General features: G+C 47.9%; 1 protein-coding gene across 5 annotated transcripts in view; it reads right to left on the reverse strand.

The window, feature by feature from the left end:
- Positions 1 to 836: 836 nt before the first annotated feature.
- Positions 837 to 12,686, reverse strand: part of Nfyc (nuclear transcription factor Y subunit gamma) — a 73,295-nt gene continuing 61,445 nt past the window's right edge. For 4 of the 5 annotated variants that reach the window (XM_028886430.2, XM_037202905.1, XM_028886432.2 and 1 more), the window contains 5 exons: positions 11,749 to 11,922; positions 8,438 to 8,596; positions 4,920 to 5,027; positions 2,660 to 2,719; positions 837 to 1,655 (listed from right to left, as the gene is read on the reverse strand). In XM_028886430.2, the coding sequence (XP_028742263.1) occupies positions 1,536 to 1,655; positions 2,660 to 2,719; positions 4,920 to 5,027; positions 8,438 to 8,596; positions 11,749 to 11,922 (621 nt within the window). In that variant the 3' untranslated portion in view covers positions 837 to 1,535. The remainder of the gene's footprint in view (positions 1,656 to 2,659; positions 2,720 to 4,919; positions 5,028 to 8,437; positions 8,597 to 11,748; positions 11,923 to 12,686) is intronic. The other variant, XM_028886437.2, reaches the window with a different exon arrangement.

A 12,686-nucleotide genomic window follows, 5' to 3' on the forward strand; every position in this document is an offset into this window, starting at 1 on the left:
TCAATTGTTTTTTCCTAATCTTAGTTTGTTTTATGGACTCAGGCGAGTACATGTAAGTGAATGAAAATTAAATTGACACATTAGCATGTCACTAACAGTCTTGCCTATCCAGGGAGTTAAGGACAGTCTGACCAGATCTGAACATTCCAGCCACGGAATCTGGAATGTAGGAGGTGTGAACCATGAGTCTTTCCCAATTTTCCTTTGCCAATGTCTACCCTACCATGCAGGTTTGCAGTGAGCTGTCTGTAACCATGGAATCCTAAGAATACCAGGCCTCAACTGGAAAGGTCTAGAATCGGTCTCTTCCCTGCACCTTTCCTCTTGAGCCCAAAGCCCAGGGAGTTGCCCACAGGTTTATGGCAAAATGATCTCTTCTTCTCCTGGCATTCTGCTCACTACCTTCCCCATGACAGCAGGCCCGACTCTGGCTGTAAAGAGACAAAGACATCAGGAAAAGGGCTCACTGCTGGCCCTTCTTCCTGTTGCCCCCGTTCAGTGGAAAGGCCTCCAGTAATCAGAACTACAGCAGGCAATGGCAAGAGCCACTGTGTGCCTGGGGTCTTCGCTTGCTGGAGGAGCCAGTGTTCTCCAGGAGAGATGTCCCTACCATGTCATGCGGTGGTCCATTTGGGTAAGGCGAGGCTTTTCTGAGCAGGAGACATGTTCTGATGAGGGTCGTTTGTAAGCCAGTTTGAACTCATTAAGTTCCTCTGACCCACTCCTTACAAGTGGTCCACCTTTCCTGACAGCCAACCAGAAAACAAATCAACCTTTCCAAGCCTCCCCAAGTGAGTGTGGCCCCATGACTGTCCCCAGACACAGAAACAAGACTCTCGAGTACCTAAAAGGAGATTTATTGCATTTCATGCAGTTTGAAGTCCATGCAGCAACGGAGATGAACACAATCATAACGTATCAAACAATGAAACAGTGGGCAGAGCAGAGCACAAGGCCCTAGTCTCCTTGGGTCTTGGAGAGAAGGGCTGCGGAGGAAACCAGCTCTCTGTGGGGAATGAGTTCATGGCCCACAGACAAGGAATGTTTCCACGGCTTCTGGATGCAGAGGGATCTGGAGAAGGGCAGAGAGGACGCTGGGGGAAAGGGTCTGTTCTGAGGGCAGAACTGGCAGAGTGGAAACCCTGGGCACCCTTAGGAAGGGAGCACGGGCTGCCCCTTAGCAGTGGCAGTGAGTGCCCAAGCCAGGAAACAGAGAATTATTTCCTCAACCACACGCTTCAAGAAAATGCCATAAATATGTTATTTAATATTCTTGTTTTATAGCATTGGACACACAGCTCAACATACTGAAATATTGATTCCTTGGAGACAAAATGAAAAAAAGAAAATAAAGAATATTGCATCGTTCTGTTGTAGAATCTCAGTCCCCAGGTGTGGAAAGTAGTGCACCAGTGTCTTAGCCTGAAGGAGGCATGAAGTCCCAGGTCCTCTAGTGAGGGAGGGTATGTCCCCATCACCTGGGGCTCTATGGCAAAGATTGTGTTGGGTGTCCTTGGCCTTGCCTGCTCAGGCCCTCAGTCTCCAGTCACCTGGGGGGTCTGCCCATCGGAGGGCTGGTTGGTTGACTGAATGAACATGGGCTGGGCGAGGTCTTGGCCTGCAGGCATGGTGACTTGCTGGATCTGGTACAGCTGCTGCAAAGGGTAGAGAGGAGAGGGAGGTCACTCCTGGGATAGAGGCAGCAGGCAGTTCTCTACAGTCTTCCAACTGGGTGGGGTCCCAGACCCCTTAACGTCGAGAGGGAAGGGGACAAAGTGCAGTCTTCATAGGGGGAGGGGGCCAAGCAGCAGATACAGGAGGCGCCAGGCGCCATGTGAGGTAGTTTGGTAGACGGGAGCTACACTCGCTGTGCCTTCCACGTCTCTGTGCTCTCCAGTCAGCTCAGACCCAAACCTGCTGCAGCCTTTTCTGTTCTGACAAACACAGCACTTGGCCACAGGACTAGCATCTTGCAAACCAGGATCCTCCCTCTTCCTTTCCTCCAAGGGCTCTGTGAAGATGTGGCCTGGTATTAAACATGTACTACAACCAAGCCCATCAGAGAAAAGACAAGTCAGGGCCATCCAGCCTCCTGGTTTCTCTCAGTCCCTAAAGAGACCACCCATAGAAGGAGCCCTGGCCCAAGAGCCTGGCAGAGACCAGAGGGCTGGAGGCTGACTCTTCTCCCTTTGAACAGCAGAGAACAGAAGTTAGAACATGTCACCTAGCTTCATCCTCAGTGGACCATGGGACCATGCTGTGAGGAAACAGCAGGTGAACAGAGAAGGCCCCTCTTTCTTAGGGACAAGAATGCTCAAGAGGTCACATGTTCCCTTATTTGAACTAATCTATGTATAGGTATCCTGTCTTAGGAAGAAACAGAAAACCTGTATTCTAGTGCTGGCTCTGTACCAACAACTGAGTGAGCCTGGAAGAGGCACACCCACTTCCAGGGCTCAGTTCATTCACCTGAAGGATGGCAATTTGGGCTATATAACACTTACCGTTTTTTGTTTTTGTTTTTGGCCTGCAGACCTAAAGGACTGCTACTTGTATTAACAATGTTTTGTCCACTATTAGGAAGTAAGACAATAGCCCTACCCATCCAAACCCACATACCATCTGCATCCCTAAACCCCAACTCAGGCTGGGTCCCTACCTGTCCATCTGTGAACTGGCTGAACTGCTGCTGTCCTTGTTGGACTTCTGTCTGTGTGATCTGTGGAAAGCAAGGACAGAGCAGGCACATTAGCTGCAGGGTCTATCAGTCCCCCACACAAAGACTGAATGACACAAGGTCTACAAAGTATCCAGAATGAGGCCTGTCACTGAGCAGCTGCTTGGCAAAGGCCTGCAAGCAAGAGTCTCTTTGCACTGAGGGCTAACAAAAGTCTGGTCTCACACAGGCACATTACAACCACCCTCTCCTCTCAAGGTTTGAGGCTCAGATTAAGAACACACATCTCCTCAGCTTTAATGTAATAGTTATGGCTTTAAATAGAAGCCTTAGAGTTTGTTTTTCAGCCAATGAAGGCAGATTGCAAAATGAAAGGCAAAGCAGTGAGTGGTCCCCTTCGTCCTTGGAAGGCGGGCTCCAAACTCAACTGCAATATGAAACACCCTAGTGAGCAGCAGCCTTGGCCCTCCCATCTCACAGTGGCAAGTCATGAAACACTTTTTCCCCACACTCAGTGTACAGCCCTCTGGGCCAAGAGGGAGAGATGTGTGCAAGAAAAACATTTACCCCACACACTTCACATCTTACACAAGGACTTTATACTGACAAGCAGAGTTGCAGCATATGCCAACTGCTGGGAAGAGCTAGGAAAGCTGGAAAGACTGCAGTGTGCATCTGTGTCTGTGGATACGCAACTTGTGGCAGCCTCTGTACAGCTTTTAGAATCAGCAGAGCCAATCTCTAAGGTAAAGCTTGCCCTCTCACGTGTCCTCCCAATGGCCCCAAACAGCTCCTGCTAGCCTGCCAAGGAGGCAGGTATGAAGGTTTCTTATTATTACTCTTATTCTAGGTCTGTCTCCTTCTGTAAATCTATAAGCTGCTTGAGGATAGGAGCTATGATTAATCTGTATACTCCCCTAGTACAAAGTCAGTCTTGTAGAAATGCCTTCAGGATAAATGAAGAAAACTGAGACACACAAACAATTCTCACAGATGAAAGTCAACTGTGCCTGTGGCCAGCAAGATTGCTATTACCAGCAGTTGAAAAGTTTAATTTACCTTTAAATCACAGGCATTTCATCCAGTGTTCACCCAACAAACATTTATTTAAATCACAGGCATTTCATCCAGTGTTCACACAACAAACATTTACTAAGCACCTACTAGGTGCCAAGCTGTACAATTTACATCATGGAGACTGTAAGTGCCCTCAAAGAATCCACTTTTTGAATCTCCCCTTCTCTCCACTTTCTGAACTCCACTGCCCAAACTGGCATCTGAGGAATCACAAATCCTTCTCACTTCCTTCTGCTTCCATGCCACAAAAAGGCTTCTTGGATCTCAAGAAAATTACCAGAAATCTTGCATGCTTTTAAAGAAAATGTAAAAAGGGAGATGGGCGCACGGTCATACTAGTCTTGAGAAGTGTCATTGATATCCAAGAAACTTATGGGAAGCCCAGATCCGTAGGCAAGTGGGTCGCAGGGATGGAAAGGGTCCTTTAATGATCCCAGAGATGATGTGGAGCTCAGACGTCTTACTCTTGGCTCATCCCTCACATTTCCCAAATGAGATCTTTGGAGACCTGCTCTAACTCAGCTCTGTCACCACTGTCAATAGATACATCACCAGAAATGCAACCGGGCCAGACGGGTCCAGCTCTTAAACGATTGCTGCTTTTTTTGGGCCTGAGGCAAAAGGATCCATTAACAATACATCCCCTTCACCACTGTCCCCCATCATCTGCAAATGATGACCAAGACCCTTAAGCCCCCGAGGCCTGGAGTAGGTAGCCCCCTTGGCACCTATGACTCAGAGCCTTCAAGACTGTAAGGCAAGGAGGACACGAGGGGTGATTTCTCTGGCTGAGTCTGTCTATGGAGGTAGAGTAAATTAATGTTTTCCCAAGGGCACAAGAAATACCAGAACACAACTGCCATTGGGGCTTGGAGGGGGGGCATAGCCTGGCAACTAGGGTTCCTCCAGCCTGACGTGTACAGACCCATATCTGGCCTCTTCCTGGTATACTCTGTCTGTGTCTTTGCCCCTTAAGAGCAAGATGGTAAACACATTGTGGATCTAACTGTCCAGTTAATCCCATCAGCCCCTGGCTGCCACACAGATAAACATTTGGGGTGAATGGTTCTTGCTGAAGGACAAGGTAATGAGAGCTGTGTGCTGAGCACTCTCTTTGCTACAAGAAGTTGGCCAGCTGATTCTTGTCCCTCTCTGGTGTACATACCTGTTGGGCATTGGTGGCAAGTGTCTGGATCTGTCCCTGCACAACTTGGGTGCCTGACACAGGCTGGGCTAAGCGGATATACTGCAGCTGGCCGGCATTCAGCTGCACCTAGGACAGGGCAGAGACAGAGAGCACAGCGGTCTGAACACAATCTCATACAGGCATACTTCCCATGGCCAGATTTAGGGATTGCCCATGTCCTGCAAGTCCCTCCAAGAAGCCTACCCTAAAAAAAGTCCTTTTAAACAGAGGTCAAAACAAGAAAAGCACTCCACCCCTACACAAAAGAGCATGCCCTAATATGACCACACACTCATCTTGCTAGCAGTTGGCTATTTGATCAGAGCTTATCTAAGGCTTTCCTGAGACTACCCAACACATCAGAATGACTGGGCTTTAAGTGTAGGCCTCTCCTGCCATCTCCATCCACTGTGAACAGTGCCAGGATTTGCCAGGTGCCCAAAACAGATGGCTGTCAATTTGAGTCATTTAACTCATCTTGGAGGAAAAGCCTGGCCCCCAAATTCAGGACCGATGTGTATGGGTGTGTGGGTGTAGGGAGGGGGTGTCTGTGGACCATGAAGACCCTTGATGTTCAGAACTAGCTTCTGGCCAGATACTCCCCAGGGGAAGCAGAGTCGGTAAAACCCTCACAGAAAAGCTACAAAACTGCCCCTGGTGCTCTTCGTGCTTACAATGGAACCTCACACATCAGGGTAACACCACAGCCTACACTTAACTGTGTCCTGAAAGCCTTAACGTGGGCTCTTAGAATTCCACTGTGCCATGAAGCGCTGTCACTTCAGCTGGGGAGGAAGGGAGGAAGGAGACAGTTAGAGATCCATGGCTCCAGAGAGATAAGGGAAGCTGAGAACTGTGGCTCTGCACACGGGACAGGTTAGGAGCACAAACTGATTTGGTCTGTCTCTATCTAGGGGCCCAGAAAGCACACTCCTGGTTGTTCAACTTGCTTCTGGTGCAAGGAAGAATTTCCTCAGGCAAACAGCATCACACCGCTGTACCGGCACAGGCTTCTTCCTGGCTTTCAAAAGCTACCTCCATCACAGCAACCTTACTTCCATGAGGAAAATGCTGACAGGATAAAGCTGTGCCCTACATGCAGGGCTACGTCAAGTGCTTCTCTGCGATGCTGGCCTCAAAGGATTTGAACCATCAAGAAAAATGGAAGTTTTGTTTGGTTGTTGTTATTGTTTTAGACACAGATATCTCAGGCATCCCAGGCTGGCTCTGAAATCACTACATAGCCAAGACTGACCTTGAACTTCTGATCCTCCTGCTCTACTTCACAAGTTCTGGGATTACAGTTTAAACAGCGGTAGGGATCAAACTGAGAGCTTCATGCATGCTAGGCAAGATGGCACTGCTCCCCAGGCACAACTCAAGTTTATGGTGAAAGTTCCAAAGCTATCTGCCTGGAGCAGATAGGGGAAATACAGATGTTAACATCAGGTTCGATGGAATGCAGTGAGTGTACCGTGACCTGCACCACTTTGTTCCAGAGCCAACAGGAGCTGGTGGGAAGTTGTGCCCAAATTCCTTACCAAATCTATACTGCAACTTCCAGTTGCCATCAAGCCACCTCTGTGGATGAAAGTGGTTGGAAACTTCATCTGCTCAGACCAACCGACAGTGGTCTGTCTAGTCAGGAGTTACCAGAAGGCCAGCCAAGAATCAATCCTAGGGTGACAAACTAAAGCCTTGTCTCAGGTATAGGTAAGGCTCCTAACAGCCCCACGTATTTAAGATTTCCTAGCAGGAGGCCACAGCTGCAGGAAGTCCTAGGGCAGCCAAGTGGCTCCAAGCAGCTGCAGCAGAAGGAAGGGGCTTTGCTGGTTAGGTTGAGAAACCTAGAGTTGCCCTGCTCCTCGGTCTCCAGCACAGGACCGCTGCTCCTCATGGCTTTGCTGCTGCCCAAGTTCCTTGGCAAACAAGCCTCTCCCTTTAGCTTTTGTGAGGGAAGTAGTTTCTGCCTCAAGAGTCTGAAAATGTCCACTTCTGAGAGGATGTCTGAGGACAGAGAAGATGAAGCACTAGATTCTGGAACCATCTTCTGGACCAATGGTTTTTTCCACAGAGGGATAAAGTTACAGTTCCAAGACTGGAGATATGGTTCAATGACCTTGTTTTGGTGAGAGAGAGAGAGAGAGAGAGAGAGAGAGAGAGAGAGAGAGAGAGAGAAAGAGAGAGAGAGAGAGAGAGAGAGAGAGAGAGAGAGAAAGAGAGAGAGAGAGAGAACCATTCAAGCAGAAGGTCTCAGAACTAGTGGCTGAAATAGTGATGAAAGGTAGAACAAGCAGGTCCTTGGAACTACTGGTGTATTTTTGTCTGAGAGGCAGAAGTGGGGTGGAGAGAGACAGACTTACAAAGTCCACTTTCCTACGGTTTTGCCTGGTCTGTTACTTCATAACTTAATAAAGTTCCCGCACTGAACAAAGGGTACTCTTTGGGCTTTGTTTCAGAGAGGAAATAGCAAAGCAGGTCCAAGCGGGTGCCTATCATGAAGGACGGCTCCACTCTTTCCCATTTTGGTTGCAAAATGTAGAGTCTTTGCAAGTGCTAAGACAGGTGTTTTTTTTGTTCTTTTTTGTGGAGTTTTTTTAGTTTTTGGTTTTGTTTTTTTAAACAAAGTCGCTCTTCCAAAGGACATGGGTTCAATTCCCAGCACCCACATGACAGCTCATAAGCATCTAACTCTAATTCCAAGGGATTCTATGCCCCGTTCTGGCTTCCACAGGCACCAGGTACACACTGCTTGGACACAGTGCAGACATACATGCAAAGAGAACACCCATATGCATAAATTAAAAAAAGACAGGTTTAAAAAAAAAAAAAACTAAGAAATGAAATCCCTCCAGGCACGCAAGAAGCAACAGTCTACAGTAAAGGAATGGGTAAGTTAAATGAATGCCAAAAATACACTTTGTGGCAGGCTCCCCGGGAACTGACTCATGAATATGCAACAAGTGTATTTATGGCCTTCCCTACATACCTCCCTCATGTTCTCAGCTAATCAAAAGATAGGTCTGGGGGGGGGGGCTGGGGCTGGTGAGACGGCACTTGCCGACAAGCCTGATAACCCAAGTTCAATCCCCAGGACCCATGTGGTAGGAGAAGTGGTGGTGCCCAAATCCCTGCCAGGCCTGTGCTGCAGCTCCCAGCTGACAACAGTGGGCACGTGTGTAGTGGGTACACACGTGTGCGGATGAACGTGCCTTGGAAAATCCCACCCACAAACGTGTCCTGATTCTCACATGAACACAAAGAAACACACCCACCCATGGGCAAACGAATAATAATAATAAAAAAGAGAGGCATGAGATACAGCTACCATGATGTCTCTGCGTAGGTGTAGGAGGGAAGAGAGAAGAGCCACACCACAGGTGAGACAGGAACTGGACTGAAGCAGAGGGGAAGGGAAACAATGGACAAAGCTGGGTGTGTGGTGGGAATACGACACCATGAGCTGAGAAGAGTCGGGGACGACGGTGCAGGCTTACCGGGATCTGCTGGATCTCTCCAGTGTTGGTGATAATCTGCTGCATCACCTGCATGGTCTGTCCAGTACCACTCTGGGCCTGTTGTGTTTGTCCCTGAGGCTGGGCCTGCACAATCTGCACCTGCTGACCTTCTCCAACCTGCATTGTCACGGGTGTGGTCTAGAGGGAAGATCAAGAGAGAGTTGCTTGGGTTCTGGCTAAGCGCCTGTAGAAGTAAACTGGGAGCACACACTCCATTACTGCCTAGATCTGTCACCCTCTTAACATGCAGCCCAATGGGTCTACAACACAGCTAGAGTTAAGTCTTAATTAGGAACGAGAAAGCCAAACCAAGTTTTAGGCTCACAATGCAGAATATCTATCTGCCTGAGTCTAAGCTTAAATGCCTGAGCTTCAAATGCTGCAACTCCATAGTCTTTCTGTGATGGCAAGGTGCATACAATATAGGGGGGGGGGGGGAAGCAATCATAACAGCTCACTCGAACAGACCCATGTCAAATTTGGAGCAGGTGAATTTCGAGGGCACAGTGTAACATAAAGTGGAGCCTACACAAATGTATTATACTTAGGGTCCTATACTACGTCCTAAGCATGGAAGACCCTAAAAGAACCCGCTGAGGCTGGGGCCTAGTGCATGTAGGCTTTCACTCATTTCAGCAGCACAGAGGATCTTGTCCACCTTCCCCCAGGAGAGCATGGCAACAACTCATCAAAGCCTACCCTCATTTAATAGAATTCAGAAAAGCAAGAGCTTCAACAGTCTAGAAATGGATCTCAGGGTTAAGAAACTTCTGCCTTATGTCCATGACTTGCACTTAGCAGCTTGTCACTATGAAGCAGACTCTGAATCTCAAGACCTTAGCCCTTAATGTGAGCTGGGAGGAATGAACCCAGTGTCTGACTTGTCTGGTCATGAGAGTGGTGGCAGATAGGGGGAGCCACTAGACTTGTGTTCTCCTCCCACTTCAGACATCATCTCCCCCTTTGAACTAAGTAAGAACCTTGTCAATCAGATGATACTGGGAGTCTCAAAGAGTCATGGGCTTCAAATGATGTTGCTGTTCTGATGCCAACTCTTGACTGCACAAGTGCCCCGGACATTATAACACAGTAACTAAAACTATGGTGAGGGAGGCCTAGGAACTACAGAGAGATTTAAGAGATTACTAGGTAAGGAAAAATTACTGAAAACTTCAAGAGGAAAGGAGAGACAGAGTTCTCAGTACAAGTATCCTTGGTGGGCTAGGACAACACCAAACATCTTTTCTATTTGTCTATCATGGTCATGGTGTTCCACCTGCCTACCCCACACCAAGAGAAGTAAGTTCCCAACTAAAAACAGAAAGCACAGAATTCATTTCACCACAGTTCCTTCCAACTTTGCTACAATGTATATTTTATCTTAGGAAAGACACTTGTATTCGAACTGAAACAGCCTTCATTACTCATTCACTATGGGTCCAGGGAGGTGGAACCCAGTCCCCAGCCCCCTGAAGCAGCAAGAGCAAAACAGCTTGAGGAGACCAACCTCACCAACCTCACAAGCTTTCTCAGCTCCAAGCCCCAGCAGGTCTTGGTTGGCAAGGAAGATGGATAAAATTTTTGTTGACTACCGCCCCCACCCCAACCAACCAACCAACCAACCAAAAAAACCAAAAACGTATGCTGCCAACTCCTCACTGTACTCCATCAGCCCAGTTTTTGAGAGGATTTCCAAGGTATTTCTAATTCATTTCAGGAGAATGAGGGCTTTACCAGCACGGCAGCTGCCAAGTCCCCCACGGTGTGCCCTGCTGTGAGCACGGCCATCCCGGGCTTCCTGAGACAACCCACCATCAGGGTCAGCCCTCTCACTGCAGAGGCACAAGCATGAGCCAAAGCAGCAGCTCCCTGAGGCTTCAGGGTGCAGTGAATGCCTGAGGTGAGGACTGGGCTATGTAATCAGCTTTGAACCTTGTCTGACTAGCAGTATCTGACATAGAGAGAGCATTCGATATATTTCTATTTTATGAATAAATAAATGAGCAAGAAATAAACCCTGAAGTCAAAATTAATATTTAAGTTCATCCCACTCCCAATGTTTTTCTTCTAGGTAAACTTAGCTCTTTACCAGAATACATAAGGTTCTCCGGGATGTGTTTCCTGTACCTGTCTAGGTATCTCCCATGCTAATTATATTCTCCTACCACTTCTGCTGCTGCTTCTCATTTTTCTGTCTGTCTGCTTGTTCTGCTTGCTTGTTCTGAGACAGAATCTCATGCAGCTGAGGCTGGTCTCAAACTCCTGATTCTCCCATCCCCAACTCTGGAGTGCTGGGATTACAGCATGTGCCACCACGTCTAGCTGTTTTTCATTTGTAAGCCTTCGAGCAGCAATAAATACCATGCTTTCCCAGTGTATTAACACTTCTAGTGAGCCCTCTAAGAGCCACGTTACTCCATTCAGGGGCCTCTAATCCCCTTCTCTTCCACCAGCTCCTCACATCTTTATTAGGGACTCTGTTGATAACGCTCTGTCTATAATTCTAAAGCTGTCTTAGTCTTACTCATCCCATGTGGTGGTACAACCTTTAAAAATATTTGTATCCCCAACTAAGACTATTGTGAATTCCTTGGAAATCAGGATTGTTTTATTCATGCTTATGTCCCCAATACCTAGCATAGGACTTTACTCACAGAGGATGCTCACTGTTTGATGAATAAATAAAGAAATGACTGACAGAATTTGGATTCAGAGCTCACAGAACTGAGTCCTCTGCAGCCTCTCATGACTCCCAACGGATGGTACTGCTCTCAACAGTACTATGGGGGAGAGAAAAAAATCCTCTGATTACTATTGTCAAAAGAGCAGATCACCTGATACAAATACAGTAGGACAGAGAACTGCCAGAAAGAAGAGCTTTGCAAGGTGGCAATAACACTGCTCTCCCCTTTACGGGCACAAATCCCAGTCCTGGTATAGACAGAGAGCAGGTGTGGAGTCCACTGAGAAGACCTTTTACAGACATCCCACTAATGGTCAGGGGTACATTAGAGAATTTTTTTCCTTCTAGAATGTCTGAGCTCATAGGGATCCTGAAGAACATCTTGTCCACTGCATTTTCCTCATCTGACCTATGAGGAAAACAGGGTCCAGAGAGATTAGGGTGACACTTGGCTTCTGTGACTCAATCAGGGGAAAGCTCAGGTTTCCAGACATCAAATGCAGCACTCTGTAAGGATGTAATGGCCTCTCTCTGCACAGCATACTTTCCCCACCCAAACCTAAGAGGCACTGCTGTGCTAGGCTGGTACCCTCTGCAGCTCACAGACCTGACCCTGCTGAGGCTGTGCAATGATGATCTGCCCAGGCTGGATGGTAGTCGTGGAACTAGTAGTCTGCTGGCCTTGCTGCTGTCCCTGGACCTGGACAGCAGTGGGCTGCTGAGCCAGCGTGAAGTAGTACTGGACGGGCTCCGCAGGAGTCACAGACTGGCGCACCTCCTCCTGTGGGGTGGAAGGAGACTCAGGTAAGGGGAAAAAAAACCAACTCAGCAACCGCCACAGTGAATTTCCACTCTTCCCCCAAACAGGCTATGTGCAGTTGCCTGCTGAATGCTGAGCTCTCCACATTTGCAGTCAAAGGAAAAGGGGAATCTGAAGAGACCAGTTGTGCTAAATCAAACTAAAAATAACAGCTTCTATAGGCTTCACAGAACATACAGCCAATTTTCTGAAGCATCGAGTAATCATCCATTGTGTGATAAGTTGCAAACAGTCAAATAATTACCGTAACCAACAACCACGTACCAAAAGAACTTGTCAGTAGATTCTGTCAAGGCCTGTGATAGGAGAACAGTGCTATCTGCCAGCAACAGGAAGATGATACCAAAATTTACTGTCCCCAAGTCCCATAAAAGACAGTATCCCCATTCCAGGAGGGACATGTCATGGAAAGGGGGAAGGCTTTTCCTGGGCCCCAATTCCAGAGCCAGCCTTTCACAGAACACTGAAAGCTCTATGTTTACAGCATCGCATCTGAGTCTACTTGTACTTAGCCACAGAAGTGCAACCCAGGGGGCCTGATGATAGCTCTCCTCTGGGGTGCTGCCTTGGCTGACTAGGGAGGAAGTAGCATTCTGTCCGATCTGGTAGGTGAAGAGATTGTTCTTCAGCTGACGTTTTCCATGGCAGAAGGAGTAAACAACCCTCTCCCAGCCACCTTGAGCTCACAGCTGAGAGTGTAGGATGTTTACACACACTACAACATG

Source organism: Peromyscus leucopus, chromosome 2, assembly GCF_004664715.2.
Source record: "Peromyscus leucopus breed LL Stock chromosome 2, UCI_PerLeu_2.1, whole genome shotgun sequence".
NCBI classification, from domain to species: domain Eukaryota; kingdom Metazoa; phylum Chordata; class Mammalia; order Rodentia; family Cricetidae; genus Peromyscus; species Peromyscus leucopus.